This window comes from Notothenia coriiceps, unplaced genomic scaffold (genome assembly GCF_000735185.1).
Source record: "Notothenia coriiceps isolate Sejong01 unplaced genomic scaffold, NC01 NC01_scaffold00015924, whole genome shotgun sequence".
Classification (NCBI taxonomy): domain Eukaryota; kingdom Metazoa; phylum Chordata; class Actinopteri; order Perciformes; family Nototheniidae; genus Notothenia; species Notothenia coriiceps.
In genome coordinates this window covers 599-22,849 of record NW_011348625.1, presented here as the reverse complement: position 1 = coordinate 22,849, position 22,251 = coordinate 599, and the positions used below count along the sequence as shown (strand labels likewise).

At 40.1% G+C, this 22,251-nt stretch overlaps 2 protein-coding genes across 2 annotated transcripts; both read right to left on the bottom strand.

Annotated features, from left to right (window-relative positions):
• Positions 1-1,138: 1,138 nt before the first annotated feature.
• Positions 1,139-7,385, bottom strand: LOC104949311 (rho-related GTP-binding protein RhoU-like). Its single transcript, XM_010775655.1, has 3 exons — positions 6,924-7,385; positions 5,084-5,142; positions 1,139-3,251 (listed from the first exon to the last, which is right to left on the bottom strand). Exons 1-3 carry the CDS (start codon positions 7,129-7,131, stop codon positions 2,796-2,798), a joined length of 723 nt encoding a protein of 240 aa, XP_010773957.1. The 5' UTR covers positions 7,132-7,385; the 3' UTR covers positions 1,139-2,795.
• Positions 7,386-9,466: 2,081 nt separating this feature from the next.
• On the bottom strand, positions 9,467-20,929 carry rtn2a (reticulon 2a). Its single transcript, XM_010775654.1, has 10 exons — positions 20,819-20,929; positions 19,914-19,967; positions 19,074-19,577; positions 18,330-18,545; positions 13,729-13,936; positions 13,028-13,166; positions 11,125-11,194; positions 10,986-11,032; positions 10,829-10,887; positions 9,467-10,264 (listed from the first exon to the last, which is right to left on the bottom strand). The coding sequence occupies exons 1-10, from the start codon at positions 20,847-20,849 to the stop codon at positions 10,189-10,191; spliced, it is 1,404 nt and encodes a 467-aa protein (XP_010773956.1). The 5' UTR covers positions 20,850-20,929; the 3' UTR covers positions 9,467-10,188.
• Positions 20,930-22,251: the final 1,322 nt, after the last annotated feature.

Below are 22,251 nucleotides of genomic sequence, written 5' to 3'. Positions count from 1 at the left end.
CCACAAGACGTTTCACAAGATGGCTGCCTTGCTAGGACACAACAATCGGGTTTACTGCTAAAATATTGTTGGAAAGTGGAGCCATCCTGACTATCATAATTAGAGCAACCTTGTAACTCAGTTTCAGCCACTCTGAGGCTTGACGACAGACTCATCTGCAGTCTGCCAGACGACACAAAATCTCTTTTAGCTGCCAACCCTATCATTAGCACTTCTAAACAAGTACAAGATAACTAGATAACTGTCATTCTCTGCCCATTGTTGCATACTGTGGTGCAGACACGTAGCTATGAATAGGAGGAAAAGCCTATTTCAAGCAATTATAATCATCGGATCCTGCATAGTTAGAAGTCTTCGTGCTGACAAAACCTCTGCAGCTAAATCTTTGAAGTCACAATTAACTCTCTACCAACGTTGTAAAATGTAGTATTTAGTCAATTTTAGAGACTGGCTGTGGCTGACATTGTTTACTTACTGCTCACTGTATAGACACGTATGTAAGTAAGAGTATTTGGTAAATCACATGGCAAAAAAGCTACTCAGGTTAAAACACATCCAGCAGCTAGCTGACTTTTGTATATTCAACTTTTTTTTTCAGTCTTATCAATACATGTTGGTAGTTATCATACTTTAATTGGCACTTCATTTCCCACCACCTTTCATGTTGCATTAGGGGATAATATGAATAAACTATGTAGGTATAGTTCCATGCTATAAAGTAGACTATACTAAACAAAACTAAGTTTAAAAAAGGTGAAAATGGGATGTCACATTTGTACCTCTACATGCATTTTTTTATTGACAATTACTTTTTCCATTGGATACTTTTGTCTTCAGTGGAAAGTGTTTTTTAAGACTTCAGTTACACTTTTGGCAAAAGTTAACTAAACTCGATTATAGTCTGTATTTAGGTTTCGAGGTACATCTTCCCTTTTATGTAATGTTCTGTAACGCAATGTCTTACTGAAAAACAAAGAACATGAGATCTGTCTCAACACCTATTGATGATCGTATAACCCTTGACCCCAGAGAGCAAATGTTCAACAAACACTGCCACACACATCATCAGGTCATTTTCTCTTGAGTGTACCAATGGAGATAACATCTCCATAGAAGAGTCAACAGTGAAAACAGTTTAAATATTTCACATTTTATTTTGTTCTGCTCATACAGCTCAACAAACTGCTCTCATGCCAAAATTCAGACATCAACTGAACACTCATTCTGTTAAGTACCATTTAGAGTTGGACAGCACAGCCGTGACTGACTCACTTATGTACACACAGATTTATCCTGATGACATTACAAACATCATAAATGAGTACTATGTAACATACATAATGATATACAATATTTCAAACATCTGCTGATCAGTTATTGGCCCAGAAGGAACAGATAAATAGACAGAGCTGAATGACAGGCTTCTGAAAAATAAGAAGCAAACATATAATCAGTCTCTTTGGTGATTTCACCTCATTTACTGTATAATTTCAAAAGAGTAGAGAGCTCCAATATGCTGGCTGAGAAAGAATTATAATGATCTGTTTAAGGCTCTGACTGCAATGACAAAGAAAGACCCTGTGATCATCCAAACTGGTGGGTAGTGCAGGGAAAATGCAGATCAGCCACGGTTTCAGTGACACTGTAATCCTACATCTCAAGCACCACATGTGCATGTGCTGCTCTATGTCTAATTTACACCACTGCTCCACAGGCCATTGCATGGCGAGACTTCAGTGATGTGTTTGGACTGTGTTTTATAAGTGCAATGTACAGTGGCACCACCCAACTTATTGCTGCAAACTTGTAACGGTAAAGTTATAAAAACTAACAGACTTTTTTATTTTAGCACTACAGGCGTTATTGTATAAACCAATATATATTGGGTTTATTCATACTGTTTGGTGCTTGAATCTACTGCATCAGACATGATTAGGCGTAGAGCGTCTCCAACTGTGTTGTCGACTAACAGTGTGACTGCTTTAGTAACAATTCAAAATGTGGCACAGACACAAGCTGGTGAAGAGAAATCCCTACATTTACTTGTAGTTTATAATGAACTGGACTGCAACAATCCCAAAGAAACTCATAGATTCAAAAGTAATTTACAATTTGGTTGTAATCCAAAAGAAAATGAGTAAAAATAAACAGGATCAGTTACACATGTGACTCTTCACAAACTGAAGTTGCTCCTTAATTTAGGAAGCAAGGTGCTGGAGTGGCTTTGGCTCTCAACAGTATAATTATGGAATCTTTTATTTGGGATTAAAGTTAATTTACATTAAATTCATGTTCTGAGTTCAGTGAAATAAATCATGTGTTAGGGGATGCATTACAGTGTAGAACATAGACAATTATATATCATTATATCATCGTTTGGGCATCGAATCAGACTCATACGAGGAGTATACTTTTAGTACATAACATCACTGTCTGGACACCTCCCCTCCAAGTCAGCTCACGTTTCCTTTGGACACATCCAGTATGATATAGAGTTCATGTGCCATAAAACTTTATTAGCTCCATTATTTTTGGTTGAATGCTGGTCACAGTCATATTTAACAGTTCAGACGGGCTCTGGGTAGCAGACAGCCATCTGTCTTTTAGGCATCAACAACAGGATGTTTCCTGCAACGACTTTACAGCTCTCTGTTGAGCTATTGCTCCATTGAATAAAAGTCAATCCACCAACAAGCTGTGAAGATGTCCAGGTGAACATAAAAAAAGTCCTTGCATCAATCTCAGTCCCCTCCAATAAGTCAGCAGCTTTATCATGAGTCACAGGAAGCGTCTCCCTACTGGACACAGACATATTTCTTCCACCAGGACTTGGAAAGCATCTTCATCTTATCGGCCGTGCTGCGGACCTTCCTCTCCCTCCTCACTCTCCTGTCAGACTGCCTCAGCCCGACAGCGATGGCCGCATCAAACACCTCCTTCAGATTCTTTTGTGTCAGCGCTGAGCACTCAATGTACGTTACAGCCCCAATTTTTTCCGACAGTGCCCTGGCGTCTTCCTCCAGCACGGGCATCTCCCTCCGCCTGGACAGCTCGATCAGCACTTTGACGTCCTGCCGCAGGTCGCACTGTGTGCCGACGAGAAGAACGGGTGTGAGGGGGCAGCGGCGCCGTATTTCGGGGACCCACTTCTCCCAGACGTTTTGAAAGGACGCTGGGCTGACCACACTGAAGCAGAGCAGCAGGGCGTCTGTCCGGCTGTAGCAGAAGTGGCGGAGTTTGTCAAACTCATCCTATTGAAGAGAGAAATAAATATTTAGCAATGTGATGATGTCAGGCCACTGAATATCAACATTTAGCTGTGAATAAATACTGTGTGATGACTCATTTCCATTCCCGTCTTCACTCACACACACACACTATAGCACATTTAGTCATTTCTTTACTGGTCAATACTTTTCAGTACGAAAAACATCACATGAAAGGCAATCGTGCCAATACCAATTAAATAAACTGACTATTTTGTGTTTATATTGTGCTAATACATAGCATACACAAGCCCTGCCCCCACTAGACTGAATCTGTTAAATTAACACTCTGGAGCCACGCAGCTTTGACTAACAAGGGCCTCCCACACCCTTGAGTACACAGATTAAGTTTGGCAGAAACTCGACACAAACCTCTCCTTCTTTCCCTTTAACCCTCTCCTTTACCCTCTCCTTTCCAGCTCAATTCCTCTTTCAACTAATCCCTCTTTACCTAAACAAGGCTCTGTGTCACCTCCGGATTTTCACACACAACCTCAATATCCTCACAAACAATCAGTAAACAGTCCGAATGCGAAGCTTAACTAAATGCAGTTGAAACTCATCAACTTCCCGCAAAAAAACTTTGGCTGTACTTTCCAATCTGATGACGTCCATCTACAGAACATACAGACATCAACATCTCTGAGCAAAGAGCAGCTCTGTTTATCAGCTTTGGCAGCAGCTGTTATCATTTTCCTCTAGACTGTTTCTGTATGGGCTATCTCTGTCTGTGTCTCTGTGTCTCTCTCTCTGTTATTCCTCTGTTGTTGTTTTTTGGCACAAGCTCTCCCCTTATGAAATGGCAAAAATACAGTTACAGTTTGCTGACTTTTATCAGCCCATATTTGCCCAAGTTTGTCTGCATGTGTGCGTCTTTCTGCGTGTGTGCCGTTTTTACACTGGTTGCAGCTTTCAACATGCAGTTAGATTTTAGACGCATTAGGGGCTTGTTCAAATGCCTCGTTCCACTTTACAGCGCAGGTGATTGTGTGTTGAACTGGCAGTGCCCTTACAGCGTTTGTGAATGTCAAATATGCTGCTCCCAGGGCAGGGTTCTTTTGGTTGGATTATGAAACAACCACCCATGCTCCAGGGGAAAAAAACACACTTTCACAAGCTGTTCCTTCAAAGATTGCGCTTGAGTACCAACATCATAATGAGCCAATAACTTTTGCCTGGCAAGCCCCCTGTACCACCATGTCCTTAAAGCAGAGAGTTGTTTTACTTTTCTTTTTTTTCCATTAATACCTCCCATCTACCAATGCAATGCACCACCATAAGATACCTATCTATTGAGGTGTTATTTTCATTCTAGATGAAGATTGACAGCAGAGCCCAGGAATGTAGCCATTTTCCATACAGAAGAGCTACCTGAAGTAGCAGGCGAGAGGCCCATGTGATGTAAAGACTACATGCTAAATACTTAAGTCAACTATTTAATTATTCAGTCAAAGTAAAAAAATACTATAAAAACGCTTGAACAGATAAATGCTTAAGATGTGATAGTAAAATGGCTTATTTTATAGAACCAGCAGCCCCACAAAAATAATATAAAAACATGAAAAGCTAAAAAATCCTTCCATGTGAGAAGCTAGATGGTGATTAGCTGATGGAAATATGCTTTAAACATTTACTGATCAGCACTAAACACAAAGTTCAGATGATGCTGAAGGAAGTGTCAGTCATTTTGCAGATGCCATGAAGAGCCACGCCACTAGCATATGGCTAAAACCTGACAGATTGAGAGGCATAGGCTACATTGTGATATGGACAGGGTGCCAAATATGTAATGTAATATGTCTTTGTACAAAACTCACCTGTCCTGCAGTGTCACATAACTGTAGTCTCACTGGGTTTCCATCCACCTGTACCACAGCTGTTGACATAGAAAAAGACAGAGATAATAAGTCACAGCTGTCACCATTACTTTTTTTCAGTGAGGCTACACACACACACACCAGAATATTCTTTGGAATAAACAAAACCTGCCAGTTGAGAATACAAAGACCCCCTGCTCTGCGTTTCCCGCTCACAGACGGCCTGCTCTGTCTCGCCCACCCACCCTGCCAGTTACTGTTGAGACCATGCACTTTACTGTCGCTTGGACCCACTCTGTGAGCTTTGTTCTCCGCTGTGTTTTGATAGAGGCCTTTCCAAGGTCCACTAATAGGGGGTTTGTTCAGGGACTCTCTTCTATTAGGACTTATTTCCAGATTGGAAAAGTGGATGAGTCATTTTAAAGTTTCATTATAGGCCCATTTATTATTTTCAGAGGAGTGAGCACAATGCAAAGCAGCAGGCACATGGAAACATTTACAATACGCCTGGAGTATATAGTCGGTCATACCACCTGATCAAAGAGTTTGCTAGACCGATTCGTGTAGTAGGACAGGCATGGTAGCATTACAAAGGCAAGGAGAAAGAGCAGGAGGACATAAAGAAAGGAAAGTGAGAGGGAGCCGCCATTGTGTAATCATTTTGTAATCCCTGACATATGATACTCCTTTGATTTTTTTGGACTAAAACTCCCTCTTATCGTCCCCTATTGCAGCCTCTTGCTCCGCTGTGCCACCTGTGGCATTGCGTAACTGCTCAGAAGTCAGCTTTCAAGAGGACGCTCTGATTCCAGGGCACCAAGAAATGACATCACCATTAAGGGCCCCAACTGCACAATCACTCTCTGTCAGGCCTAGGCGAAAGACAATCTCTGCCTCTGAGCCACTGCAACAGATGTGCCTATTCCAGTATGGAGCAGAGGGCTCACGGGTCAAGGCTGACAACAATAGGCAGAGTTGTGCAATCCAAAACCCCTGAGACGGAGACGCTCTCTGTCCAGTACGGGAGGGTTGAGCCAGCGCTCGTCTGAGGGCGGTGTGTGTTCTCAACAAGGGTTTTATAGGGTGTGTGTTGGCCAAGTTGTCAGTTTTACAGCTCGTCACTGTAATATGTCAGTGATTAATAGCAACATTTATTTAAACTAACAGTTATGGTTACAGGACACAAGTATTAATTCCTTACATCTAAATGTGTGATTGTGCAGTTATCAATAGTCCTACTTTCTGATTATTATAGGAGTGACAACTTCATTCACAGTGTAAGATTTTCAGAGTTTCTGAAGAAAAGCTCAGGAGTGACGGTCTGAGAATGTTATCATGAAGGTTATCAACAAGTCACAGGTGTGTGTAATGCCAACACTGACCAGTTTAAAACAACTTTCCCCTTTGGAAAATTGTGATATTTGCACTCAGGTTGCAGTAAACAAAGCCTGCTGGGACAAGTTAGACAGCTTGGAAAGTTGAACCATGGCAAATGCAAAACTGGCAATCTCAGGGAGGATAACTAACGTGCATTAACAAAGAGGAAAGTTAGATAAAGAAAAAAAATCATCTATCGTACAAATAGAAAAATAGGGTGAATGGCAGAATGAAAGGGTGCTCTCAAAACAGGCAAAGCTGGTGAAATTTAGTGATAGTCAGGCAGGTGGAAACTAGCCGACTAACTTCTTAAGTGGAAAACAATATCTTTAATTCAACATCATAACTGGACAATATGCTCAAATACCAATGCACAGTCTATCTCGCAGAGTATGTTTTTATATTGATTGGTTCTCACTTTTGAAGGCTTAATGCATAAACCATGCTGTAAAGTCATTTTTACCTGAGAAGTCATCAAATGCAGTAGGGACGTATCTGGTTGGGTAGCCATTCGTTGTGTAGCTGACCACCAGACTGGTTTTGCCCACAGCTCCGTCTCCGAGCAGGACGCACTTCAGCAGCCGCTCCCCCCCTGGCCGGCTCTGGTTGGGGTTGTGGGGGGGTACCGGAGGGGCCATGGTCCGTCCGTAATCCATTGTTGGAGGTGACATTAAAACAGCCAACACTTCACCGCGCTCTTCGACGGGCAGATGAAGGACCCACCATGAGAACAGAATCCCTTCCTTAACAAGAGTTTATCATAGGTTTATAGTCTCGAGATGGACTCGTGCGTAACACCTCTGCTCCTGTTCTGCGCGCGACCAACTCCACTGTGGCAGATCTGCATCAGGACTGAAGCATGGGACCGAGCCGTTTACAATGAGAGGGCGGGTCTTGACTAATCCCACCCTCTTTACCTCCCAACAGGGGGCTGAACGGGCTGAACAGACAGGTTGGGAAGTCTGTATTAAAGAAGTTTATTCTAAAAAAAACATATGCTTACTAGACTCTTTGATGAATAGAAATGTATATCAAATTGTTTAACGTGTGATTCTTTCATTTATATTATTTTAACAAGGTAATTTATAGTCCACATCACAACCAATTGTGTCATTATTTTTAGTCAACTTACTGTGTTGCCATGAGCTCATTGAGTTTGAAACTGGGCAGACAAGTCCAGACTTGTCACTATCACTGTAAAGGAGGACAGCCTTTATGTCCGTTATGAACATGACACATAAAGTACTGAAATATAAAACCTACTCAGATCTATCACCTGACCTGACCTACTTTATTTCGCGACCAGCTGAGCATAAAAAGTAACAGACTGTAAATATAGTGGAGAAGATAAAAAAAAAAAAAACACAACTCAATCAAATCATACTTGTATAAGGAATGGAGAAATTCAAATGTAACTCTTTCTCTGATTGGGTAGTTTTTAAAACTGTCCAGTGGCTGGAGTCCTCCAGTTTTCGCAAGCTGTCAGACCCAATGGGCACTTGAAAAACATCAAGTAATATCCTGACTTTTGTCGCCTCCTTGTGGTTGTGTGAAAGAGACAGAAACAGAAACTACCATGCCTGAATATTTACAGGGCAAGCAAATTAAGATGCCCAAAGTGACCCTTTTAAAATAAGTGCATATGTAAAACCCTAACTTTAAATCACATGAGTCTATAAGATCAACATTCATTAAGAAACCAGTAACAAACAATAAGCTGCAACACAATTTAGCATTTACTGTCGTAGGCCCATATTCCTGCACCTAGTGTAATTTCTGGTTATCCAACATTATCTGAAGCTATACATATAAAGATCATACATAAAGTAAGTCATTTTGGTTAGATAGTATAATATCTTTATGAGTTGTATGTCCCCTTCTCTAACATCGAATAAAATACATACTGAAAAAGCATTTTTCCAAGATTAAAACCCTAGTTGTATTCAGGAATACAAAATAATCTGTATACTACTAGAATGGATGTTATGGCTGTCTGTTCAGAAGTTGCTTTCCTGTTTGGATTTATCTCCCATCCACTCAGCAAAATCTAAAAAGTTAATTATGTGGTTGTCTAGACTAAGTGAGTCTTGTCAAGCTACATATTTTTTTAAATATAGCTTGACAAGAAATAACTCATTAAATTAACATTTTCTTAATTAATGCCAGGCTGTGAAATAGATAAGGAAGTCAGTGCCTACAATTTGAGTGTTCTTTTCAGAAGAAATCCAAGACGATTGATCTCATTTTGTATTATTACAGAAAACTGCTGCAGGAAGCTACTAAGCAGCAAATGTCTAAGGCTAAAAAGTGTTCATGTTTAGCTGATCATGTCTGTTAACACATGTTCACTGAAGCACACATATTTAACTTATGCAATAATAAGGCATAACAACAAACACATTTTGGTATGAGGTTTAAATGCAACTGCTAAAGGAAAATGTGAAGCTGCAGAGTATCCTGAATAATTGTATTATTCCTAAAACGGATCTACTTACAATTCTGTATAAGATACCTACTTGTCATGGTGCACATTACACAAGTATTGTACAGTATATGTACAAAACACCATTCTCCGGAAGGCAATGGTCAGGTGAAGTGGTTTGTTGTGGGAGGCGGAGTCGCTGTAAGCGGTTGTCAGAAGTTTGAAGTACTTTGAATCAGATCATGCACTATAACCTGCAGTTACTGTTACAAGGCACCTGCTGTATTTCACTCCCGCATTACTTCAAAAGGCTTCAAATAATTACATTATGAGTTCAGAGAAGATATCTATCTGAAATACTTGCATTTTGTATCATGTGATCCTAAAATGAAGTCCTGTCAGGCCATTTCCTTTCATTTATGATACATCTTAATTATTAAACTTGTAGTAGAAGATTCTATTTCTCTAAATATTATGCTACAAATGTTCAGTGGTGTGAGCTGAAAAAAAAATACAACTCAAATGAATGATGTGAATAAAGTAAATGCCTATGTGGGTGAAAGGAAACAGAAAGTATTGAAAAATAAAGAAGAAGTGTGACTTTAATTGCGTGTAGGTAGCATTTTCATTTCACTAAGCTGTAGGTCAGGAATCAAACACACACACACACACACACACACACACACACACACACACACACACACACACACACACACACACACACACACACACACACACACACACAGTCATGAAAATGATTCTGCATTCAGAAAAAGTTCATGTGCTGACACATGCATCTTTAATTGCCAGTTTTACGCTGCCATGAATAATGATGACCCCTGTTTTTCACCTTATCAACCAACTTCTCTTTTTTTAGGTGAGTAGCTGTTGATGTGGGAACTTTCCATTCCTGGTCATTGTACCTCAGTTGGATTACAGCTCTCAGCCATCTAAGACACTTCTTGAGTCATTTTTAACATATTAAAAACAGTGAATATTTCCAACGATCATCAAGCTGTGTCATTGAATCTTTTCATCTCCGACGTCACCAGCTAGAGTCCCATTCAAGATTCATACACCTTGATTACGTTTAAACCCCGACCCCAACCTCCAACCCCATAAATTAGATACAGCTAGAGTATAAAGTACCATGCGTGATCCTCATCATTGTCCGTTTAAGTAGCCTCCCCTCCCCAGTCTCTGGAGCTCCGATCTCTGGAGCTCTGAGCACAGACTGCGGGGTAAGACATCTGAGTGACATCCTGTATCTCTGGGAGCTTTTCCTTAAGTTCTTGTCCATCAGTGTTTACTGGGATTTGGGTTTGGCGCCACCAGGAGTTGAGTCAGGAGGAGGGCCACCACCATGGGCAATTCTACAAAGACTGTGAGAGAGATAAATAGAAAATAGTTACTGGGGGCCTGTCCTTCCAACATTGCAGTTTTGAATTCTTACACATTAATTTGCTGCAAAGGCCCAAAAGTACACTTAACCATCACTTGATGCACATGTATGCTAACCCTGCTGCAAACCTCATCATGTTTGTCTTATGTATTGTATATATATTATATGTTATATAAATTGAATGGCTTGATTGTTGTTATTGTAATCAATGTATTATTGCTCCGATCTGACTGTAATTGTAATGCACAATTGTTGACACTGGTTGATTGTACATTATATGGAAATTAAATTGAACCCAACAGATCATCTGCGCTCCAATGAGCTTGTCTGAGTGACAGGATGTTCTCATTAATCATAAATGTCCCTGTGATATACACAAAGACAACCGTTTTGTTTTAAACCGTTAAGTTGACACTAGCAGTATCCGGAAAACATGCAGTAAATAACATCAAGTGTGGATACTACAACAGACCACAAAACTGACTCAGTAGCAAAATACCAGTGTTGGTGGCAATATTGCACCAGAAGATGGAGCTATACTCACGTGTCCTTAAAGTTGTCCATTTTGCCCTGGATTTGTGCAACGACGTTGTCCACCTGGTCCTGTTAAATAACAGAAGTGTTTCAGTTACTTAAATGAATATGAAAATAAAGGACCAGTTAAAGTGACAGTACAAGGGGCCAATTAAGAGGGTTATTACCTGGCGTTGTCTGTAGAAAAGTGGCAAAGAAAAGACAGCGATTACACCTGCAGAAAAACAGAGAAAAGTAGATAAGTTGACATCAAATCAGACAGTTATATTTTATAGATTCAACATTTCCAGTAGTGAGATATCTTACTGATGATGAGCAGAGTAAGGCCATTGGACAGCTCTCCCAGGTATGTCACAAGGTACACCAGAACCAGCAACTAAGACAAAGAGAAAGATCAGTTACTCAGTTAGTTTAACTCCCATCAAAGATGTCTGCAGAAAGAAGTAAATCACGCTGCAATATGGCATAATGCCCTTCAAATGTTCTCTCTGTTGAAGAAAGGAAAGAATCTACTGTAAGTACAGGACTCCAAATATGGTTCTCTGTGTGTCCCCTTATATCTCATCATGTCACGGTTCAGTGTAAGGGATCCAGCGCTGCCCTGATATGGGACACCCCTGTCTCAGATGGTAAGAGGCTCCAGCTGATGCGTCTCTGAGCACCTCCTCCTGTCTGCCAGGTCACATACCGGCCAGGTCAGAGTTGACACTCGGAGGGTTAGGGGGCTAAACCATTTACACTGACTCCCCATTTACTGCAAATAGTTTAAGTCTGTCTGGTCAAAAACTGCTGCTGTTGATTAGCGAAATGCCATTATTATGTCAGGTATGATTGAAATAAATTCAGATATTAAATGTACAATACTTTGTCAAAGTGGCATTCATTTATTATGTAACTTTTCTTAATGTTTACACTTGCACTGTGAACTGAAAGAAAACGTTTAAATAATTGTCAAATTTGTATCTTTTTTAGAACTGATCAAAGAGCTATATAAATATCTCCATTACAAAAGTGGCAACTAAATAGATCACATTTTTACAGTGATACGTGACACACTATACCAATGAACATACAGTACACTGGTCATAAATCTGACACTGGTACTGACCTTCAATGTGGATTAGTGTGAAGAGATGGTGTCTCTATTGATACTGATGATGATATGATGACACTGCTGTCTGTGTGTGTGTGTGTGTGTGTGTGTGTGTGTGTGTGTGTGTGTGTGTGTGTGTGTAAGTATATTAATATATATATGGGTTTATGACGTGTGTGCACTTCTTGATTTAGGCAAATATTCTTTACATGTCATATATTAAAACTTTAAATGTACAATGTCCTGTAATACTCCACATATACTCCACACCAATGAAAAGCAATATAAGAACAGAGCTTGTGTGTATTATAATTACTACCAATATACAAAAGTTGTATTTTGTGCAGCAGTTTGACATCACATTAACTTGGCGGATGCTTTCGTTTCCAATTTGTAGTTACGTTTAACGAATTCATCATGTCGACATTAAGAGCTGTAGATGGAACAATGACCACTACAATATATAACCTTGATTCAACCTAAAATCATTATATCACTGTTTAAAAATATGTAAAAAAGGTATATTTATAAAAAAAACTGTGGTAACGTATTTTGGGTGATGACAGCTGATACTGATGCAGGTTTGATAAATATAAAAATAATGCTTCGGCTCTACTGGCAAGAGAAACATACCCAGAGGCTGAAAACAAAGCGTAGATGAGAAGAGCAAAGCTCCTTTTTTGGTGGTTAGAACCAATTTAGTAATAATAATTTGAAAGGATTTTTTTTCCAAAGGGACCAATTTTTTTCCCACATTATTATCAAAAGATATGTTTTTTGGGTCTGACAGTTGCCGTCAGTGATGCTGCCCTAATTTAGAAGTTGGTTCGTCAACTGTGAGCTAGCATAACGAGAGAAACGGTTGGCATGGCAATGCTGTCATCTCCAGTGATGTGTGCAAGGATGATGGAGGGAGGAAGATGACTGATGATGGAGAGAAATTAAAGAATGCAGAGAGGGAACTGATGTCTGGGTTAATGAAGGGGAGAGGTTAACTAGACAGGGAGAAGCAAAGCTATACAGACAGGTCATTAAGAGAGAACAACTTAACAGTCCTCACACACAGACACACACATACACAAAAAAAATGTACTTAATTGGCTAGCTAAAGCTCACCTTGATGGACTCCAAGAGATTTTTAACAAAAAGGAGTCCCTTCAGAGATTCAACAGCAGACATAGCCAACACGATGGCTTTCTGCATGTAGAGGTCGGCCTCCTCTCCACTGAGGCTGATGTCCATGCCCAAATATGACCTGAGATAAAACAAGAAGAGGACATGAGATGCGAAAAAAGGAAGCTGAGGAGGATAGAAGTATTGGCAATAAACAGAAATGTGATACTTCCTGTACTGGTCATAAAATAATTCTATTTAATGGCACAGTGGTACAAGTTCTTTAGCTCCTATCCCTCAAGCCCAAATATAAATCAAGTCAGTGACCAGCAGTCAAAAGCCATTTTTAAAAGTCGCCTTTTATAGAAAAAGGTGTATCAATATTTAATGAAAGCACTTGAGCCAGCTTTTTATTAATAACCGTAATTGGAGAAAATACTACATTATTTGATATAAGCACAGTCAATTATATGTGAAGTTCAAAAGAAGTTGCTTACTTAAAGAAAGAAAATAGAAATGTGTGGAAGGCGTGTGGCCAAATTGACTCAGGGGTTTGTTTTGGAAAGCATCTATGCACTGTGACTGAATGGGGTCAAGCATCTTTTCCCTAGTTTGACTATGTTCCTTTTTTAGGAAAGCTGTAGAAAATAGGAGGGATAAACATCCAGTGTCCTTAAAGAATACATGACAGCATATGGTCTTACTTGAAGGGATGCGCTCCATCTCCCCAGTTGAGGATGTAGAGGACTTGGTAGTAGATGCGCACTGAGATGGTGAAGCACATGACAGCCAGTGAGACAGTGGAGAGCACAGAGATGACGCTGAGCTGGAACAAGGACAGCAGGCCGACCACTATCCCTGTCAGGATCATGCCTGTCCGCTCCGTGTCCTTCCAGTAGATCACGTCCATCACTGAAAGACAAGGTGAGAGGAGAGGGAGGAAAAGATTAAACCAGAATAAAAACAGTGATGTTAATTTATGGAGAACAGTGTAGAAGATGATGAAATAAAACAGTATTGAGTAGAAAAATCTTTTTTAAAAAGTACAGTTGGCTGTTACGACTTATAGGACAGATATGCAGACATTTTTTTTTGAATAATTACATTTAAATGAAAAAAAAAAAAAGAAATGCTCAGACCAATGTCTTAACATCTTAAACAAGCTGGTTTCTAGCAATATGACTGGAGCCTCCATCTTGTATCCCCACAAAGGTCTTTAATTTGTCTGGGAACAAGGGAGAGGAAGAGGAAAACAGTGGTTCTGACATACTGTAGGGAAGAAAAGGAGAAGAGAAGGAAGAGGGTTGGAAAGGGGGGACATGAAGCAGAAAGCAGTTCTAGCTTTCAGCACTCAGAGCAGCGACTAGGACACGTCAGGCTGCTGCTCTGGCTAAATTTAGCCCTCGGATGAAAGAGGGAAGCAAGCGGTCGAGAAGAGAGCAGCCTTTCACAGCACCTGCCCACAGACATCAGCCGTTAGCAGCCCCTTTTCCACACCCTGCTGCTGTCCCTCTCTGTCACCCGGCAACAGCTCCCTTGGAGACAGTGGCGTCCGAGTCATGCTTTAGAGGAGTGGACTTCAATTTGTGGCTATTTTACCTTTTTATCTTTATACTGTAATAACAATAGTATCTGTTGCTATTACAATATTCTCCTTGTTTCATTAATACCAAAAGGATATTTAATTAAAATGAATATACTGTTTGATACAGTCTTTCAACCATCAAATGTGTCTCTTTACATAACATCACTTTTTGAACCCTTTTAAATGACCATGATTCCCAACGAGTTAACCTTCAATATTTATTTGTGCTTTTCATTCAGTGAATTGCTTAGCCTTTGCATTAGAGAAAAGGGAAGCCTGTTCACAGACAATAGATAGGTAACTCATAAGCATCACTGAGCACAATTTATATTACCCATGATGCCACTGAAACACACCTGTCCACCGGTTTGTTTGTGCTGCTGTCATTCTGAGACAGGTTTGCTCAGCACATTGGTGTCAGAGCGTCTAACTAAATAAGAACAATTGAAATAGTCCAACACTGGAATGGACATATGGAAGACACTTCCTGCAGTCGCCATTTTCAAAAAAGTTTTAGAACAGATTAATCAAGCATAATTAATGAGCTTAAGAAGTACTGGTGCCCATATATTGTTCCCTTAGGACTGAACAAGGCCAGCTGTGCTATGCTAAGCTAAGCAAAGCTAAGCTAAGCTAAACTTTGCTAAGATAATATATGCTAATTAGCTATTGTCTGGGTATGATAAATAAGCCTTTTGGGAACTTTTAAAGAGGACCTCACTTCAGACTTCCTCTTACTTCTATTGCCATTAATAGCTAATCTCAACTAAACCTGTGCTATGCAAACATTAATATACTTCAGGTGAACTTATTGTGCAGCTGTATTATCATATCAGCAAATGAAAATACAGCGAATGACTGAAATCAGCGAGAACACTCTCTCCAACACATAATGCAATCCAATCCAGAACAATGTATGCTGGTGTACTAAGCAGGTGACTTAGTTACATATTATGAAAAAGGAGCATTGAGGAAGTGATTGAATTAAGGAATTATCAATTCAATCAATAAATCAGCCATTTAAACAAAAACATCATAAATCACATGTCTCGTGTATACTTTATGTAAACTCAGCGTGACATCATTTGATTTGAACCTTAAAATATATTGCATTCGATCCAGTTTCTGTCAGCTTAATCACATCTGTCCAATAAATTCCATACTATAGTGCTGCTTGTGCCAAAAATGTAACCCAGCTGGCAAAATGACCGAGCATACCACAACAGGACAGTTTACATAAATTAATAAGACTATCGCTCTTTTGAATAATTGAAGACTCATTATACATGCACTACCATGCATGATAGGTACAGCTCATCAGTTAAAAGGCAAACACAACTCTAGCTGACTGACGCTGCTGTCTCCAGAGAATCTGCTTGTAAAATGATCATAGAGGAGCGAGAAATCACTCAATTCCCACCTTCAGCCCCCTGATAGTCCAGCCTTCTCAACTCTACACTAAAGTCACAAAGCTTAACAGTCTAAAAGACCTAGAAGTGGTTTCCACCCCTTTCCATTCCCTGTAGCTTTCCACTGCCTTCCCTCTTCTCTCTAAAATTAAACACATCACTTTGCAGCTCAATGCAGTAAACAGATACATGGTCTACATAGGTGTCTCAAATAATCTTCTTTTTGCATCAATCGTATGTTCTCACCTTTACTGGCCATTTTAGTTACCGCTCCAGTGTTCCCTCTCACACCCTCTGTCCCTCTCAATCCCGTTAGGCTCCCCTCTCCCCTCTGAGCTGTTTTTGGCCACCCCCTGCTCGCTCAGCAGTCCAAAGGCCTGACATCCCAAAATAATCTAGTTCGCAGCACCGCCCACCTCTCATCGCGTCTCCAAGAGCTTAACACTTAAGACATGATTCACCACAATCACACAAAACTCTCAAAATCCTTAGATCATATTCCTTTATGCAAAGGTAGATTCTGAATCAGAATGAATGGAAGGTATTCCTTTGAACTCACACAAAGTTATATAGAGTTGGGTTTGGTATTCATGTGCCATCTAACACCTGAAACAGGAGAACCCGGGTTATTTTCTGTTATGTCACCAGGCCAAACCTTTCTGTGCCACCACTACTGATAATAAATGGATGAGGAGCTTGATGTTCTGTCCTTTTTTCTTGTTAAGAGTCCTGAAAGTTCCTGAAATAAAGCTTGTTCATTGTATAATGCTTGGCAACAAATAACCTGATAATCAGAGAGAATTGCCGAAAATGAAATGGTCATTTTAATCTGCAGATTCAGGAAAGAATTACTCGCTTAATTGGTTTGAAAATTGAGACATTAGTATGCAGATAAACAATTTTGTTGCAAAGTCCAATAAGTAGGGTTGGGTATCATTTAAAATTAAAAGCTTTTCAAGTGTTTAATGTTACAAAATGCAAAGATATTTGATATGATGTTGCTGGAGACATTCAAATTGACAGAAAACATACTGAGGTTATGCAGCCTCTACAACAAGTAATAAAACCAAAAGAGATATGATGCTCCAATAGATGCATGTGTGCTATTTATTCAGGACACCCTAAACTCTGTCATCAGCCCGGCCACACATTCATCAGCGGTCTGAGGGGTTACTGAACCCCCCCCACATCCACTAAAATAAGACTGCACTCTACTCGACTATCCACTTAAAATGCCGCCAAGCTAAGAACAGGATTTTATCTCGCACTCTGTCTTTCTTGCTTTTTCTTTTGTCTCAAACACTCGTGCAAACAATCTCCCACAAAATAAAGGCACACACACCTGTCTCCTACTCTGTGTGTTTGTGTGTGATCAACATGGAAATTATAGCATCAGTGATGGTGGTGTGCTTGTCTAAAAAGTCTACCAATGCCAAAAATGCTTTCCCCGCAATTAGCTAATCATTCCTGAAATCCCCAGAGAGGGTAACTATGGAGAATAAATGAGCAGGCAGGACTTCCGGGGAGGCTATCTTTGTCAGCCTGTTCTTTAAGGTCCATGCTGAAAGCGAAATCTGATATTTCCCTTATTTAAAGTATTGATTAACGGGTTAAAGAGAGAGGACCTTGCTCGACAACAAGACCAAGACAAAGAGATGTGAGGACGGTGGTCAGACCAGTGAGAACATGATACTTCTAATAACCATTGTTAATAAACAGTAAATTGATAGTTAATACAGCCACAGTTAATAGGTATTTCTATTTCCAAACAATGAAATGATAATGAATAATGTTTTCATATTGTAGTGATGCTTCAATGGTATTTGATCATATCCTTTGTGTAATATAAAATCAAAGATAGGCATTGATAGTTGGAGCAGCCACTAATTAGTAAGTATTTACAAATTACTATCTGTCTAAACAATGTATTAAGCTTTAACAACTATCTATTAACTATTCATCAAGTTATTTTAAATCATCAGTTGCAACTTTATAAAAGCCATCCAAATAATGTTTATAGAAGACATATGCAAATCTCTGGTGTTCCGATTCTTATCATTAACACATACTAAATACAGTGTTTACACTATGTGCACCATAACTTCTTAAATATCCGACCACGGATAAGTGGGAGAAGATGGATGGATGGAACTTCTTAAATAAAATAAATTATAGGATATCTAAAACTTAGTAAACATCATTCATTACCATTTCTTTGGTTGTTAACAGATGCATAAATGTTTTTAACTAAAGTTTAATTAATCATGGTTATATAAACGTGTAAGCTTATTTAAAGATGTGAGGGTTGTACCTGCTATGATAGTGTTCTGATAGGTAAAGTCTTCTGATAGGTTAAGAGCTGAAAACCAGTGATCGCTGACCAGCTGTTCCTGAGAGTTTTGACCAATGGCAGCTGGAGTCGAAGATGCCGGGCCTCTGGGTTGCATTGATGTGAGCAGCTTGACTGAAATGGTTTCCCTGGTGACGGGTGACTCTGACTCGGGGGTCTGTGAGGCTGCGGCTGCGGCTGCCGGGAAACAAAAGATGATGTCACCATCAGAAGGACATCACAGCACATGAGCACATGCTCAGCTTGAGCTGTGAGACACAGTATTTGGACCGCAACATTTTAGCTGTGAGGTAAAACATATATCACTTTTTCCAGTTATAACCTTTCTTAAACAAAATCTTCTGGATAGCATCGTGGAAACAAAAATAATTAGCAGACTTGTAGCATGTTAGTCTGCATTACTGGCTACACGCTATGGAGTAAAATAATTACCCACATAAATGGTGTTACTCTGAAAAGGCTGAAAATAATTAGGTTGGGCATTTCAAGATACATCTGAATATATATATAGATTAGAAAACATTTCATTAGTCAAATCATCATCATTAGATCTGGGAAGGTCCTTCTGAATTAACTGAGACAAACCCGATACCTGTTGGACCAACATTTGAACATTGTAAACCACTACTTAAACTTTTGGTTAGCAGACAAAATAGAGCACAACTCGACACTACATGGCCTACACACCCATTTGCTCTTTCTTACCCTGAAGGAGGGAGGGACTCTGTTCCATCTGAATCTGACTGCTGGGAGACTCTCCTCTTTGAATTCCTGCGTCTCTCCCCTGAGTTTCTGACTCCAGACTTTGGGGAATGGGCTGGACTGTAATGGTCTCAGTTAATATGTGCTGCTCCACCCTCTCCTGCTCTCGCCTCTCTGAGGCCTCCTCTTCTTCCTCTCGCCCGAGGAAACCTTGAGTGTCCCAGTCCACATCTGGGGAGTCCAACAGTGTTTCCAGGGTGTCCGTGCGGATCAAAGGAGTGCGACTCCCCCGAGAGGCGCACCGGCGTCGGAAGTGTCGCGAGGCTCCCACAGCTTCGGCCTCGGCGATGGCGATGTAAGAGAAAGTCAGCTCGGAGGAGTTCTGCCGCGGCGTGCCCCAGATGGACGAGGATGAAAGCAGACCCTCGTCATCATCTTCCTCCTCCTCATCGTCAGACCACTCCCTGGCTGTCTGCAGCTCGCACAACTCAGACTCATCATTTCCGCCTGAATGGAGACAGAATAAGAAAAAATAGGGTCACCCCAACCACAGCTTATACAGGTAGAGACTGCTGATAATAGTGTGTATTGTAATCCAGAGGCATACAAGGATAGTGCTTTGAATGAATAGATGTGTCAGATAAAAGCAGCCAGGGTTGTCATTTGATGTCTGGGAGAAAAGAAGGTGAGACAAGTGAATGAAACTCTCTTTGATAAGTGCATAAACATCTCTCCTCCCCAAAAGTGTACCATTGATCAAAACTTTCAGAAAAAAGCCTTCAGGAAGCAGGGATTTTCTATTTGTGTTAGTATTGTGAGACAAAATTATTTTGTTCATCATACCATCGGTGCAGGGAGGTGTTGAGTCCGGAGTGGAAGCCACAGAGCCATATTCCTCTGGAAGAAAACACAGACACAATTTTACATGAATTACCAGACCACATGCAAAGAAAAAAAATCGAAAAAGATTGTTAGAAATGTGTTGTTGCTGCTTTTACATGAAGTTAACCTTTTAAATACAACCCTTACATTCTTCTGATTAATAGGCCTCTCCAAATCTGCAATGTATGTGTATTCATGTGAAATTAAAATGAACATAAACTAAACATTTCAGTACCTTGTTGTGAATAACTGCTTTATGTGATTTAGGATGTCATAGACAACCGTAAATACAGACTCATTTTCTTACAAAGCCAAGCTGGCAGCAGTACCGGCCTTCACTACATTAGATAGCCAGCATGACATTAGCTAATAAATCAACCCAGGCAGAGCTAAGTGTGCAGCATACTCTATTCTGCGCATGCTTAAACACATGCAAGTATTTATAAAACCACTTGAAAATCATGTGACTGTTGGAGGAAAAAGATGAAATAAAACACAAACATAAAAGCACACAACAGAAGCTTTTAGGGGAGAAATAACTTGCATTATTCAGATGCCTGCCTGCAAAGCCTCCTCGTACACAGCCACACAAACATCTACAAATCAGAGGGATGCAAGGACAACAGAATGCCTCTCCCTCTGCACTGCATCCATCAATTCAGCCATGTGTTAACCAAACGTAGGAGAGAGGAATGGAGAGCAGGCAGGAAGGGGACTGAGCTAACACATACGATGCTTACAGCTGTTAGCAAGAGAAGATGCTGAGCTGAAACACAATGGCTACATATAAAAAAAGGTAGAGTGAGATAGAAAAGACCTCCCACATGGAAACACAGAAGGAAACAGCAGATCAAAAGCAGACTCACGGCAGTGGGAGAATCCTAAAACCTGGCCCATACTCCATCAAGGCATCGCTGGGCCCATCCAGTCTGGAAGCCCCCCCCCCACCTCCTCTGAAGCCGGCGCTCACCTCCTGTGGAAATACTCTCTCTCTTCCTCCTCCTCCTCCTCCTCCCTGTTTCTTGGCGGTCCGTTGAGCAGCTTCCTCACTCTGCTATCACTCAGCAGCCCCGCCCTGCCTCCCCCCTCTCTCCTCCTCCTCTCTCCATCCCCTCTCTCATCCTTATGACTGCAGCTGTAGTAATGTGTGCTACAGCAAAAGTGAGAGGAGTGTGAGCCGGCAGTCCTCTCCCATTCATTGCTTTTCCTCGTCATGTGATTTCATCTTAGGATCTCATAGGACGAGGGTCTGAAAGAAGGAGTAACAGGTCATTAATAATGTATAACGTACAATATTTATGTACTGAGAGATGCATTTGAAGATGGGTAGGCTGAAGCCCCAGGCAGGTTCATAGCTTACCAGAAAGAGGGTTTATCAGATTTACTTTATTTAGGTAATATATATCACACTCACTTTCATATGAGAAATATTTGTACACAAATAAAAATATGAACTTTATGAGCAAACCTAAATTAATCATTAAACTCAAAGTATAAATAATGTACAAACTTAACTGCAGCAAAAGAGGAAGTGAGGTCTTTGCAATAGTGAAAAGCAGGGGGCAGCAGTTAGTAGATGTAACCGATGCACATTGTTTGAAAGGGAGCAACGGAAATGGTTAGAGTAGCAAATGAGTTGCAGATACATTTATTTAAATATAACTAAATGTGTTGAATGCATAAAGGCAATAATAACATGTAAGACATTTAAAGTGAGACAATATAACTTTTGAAAGAAAATAAAAAATGTTTTGTTGTTAAAGCCTCACATAGTCTGACCGGTAGCTAAGTGGTTTCACTGGAAACATGGCCAGATTTGGTAGAAACATATTCTACTTTGCTACCCATGTAAATGTGAGACAGACACAACTATTAGCTGGATTGATGTTGAAGAATCACATTAGGTACAGTCCTATTTAAAGCTGTAGAACAGGAGCGTCAAACTCAAATACACAGTGGGCCAAAATAAGAAAATGGGTACTAGTCGAGGGCCGGACTGGTTCAATGTTTATTGCAAAACGTATTGAAATGAACTTATTGCACATATTAAACCTGGACTAACAAAGTTTCAATTATTGCCTATAAAAACAACATTAATATCACTCTACAGTATAACCATAAAACGTTACATATAGTCTGTTCATTTTGGCTGTCTTTTCAATATGGTCCCGACGTCCTCTACAGTGGACATACTGTAACATTTAAAAATAAAATAAAATGAAAAAAGTCTAAATTGCAAGATGTTTTTTTTAACCCTAAATAGGTAGGAAATCACACAAAAAAGGAAATTGGAAGACAC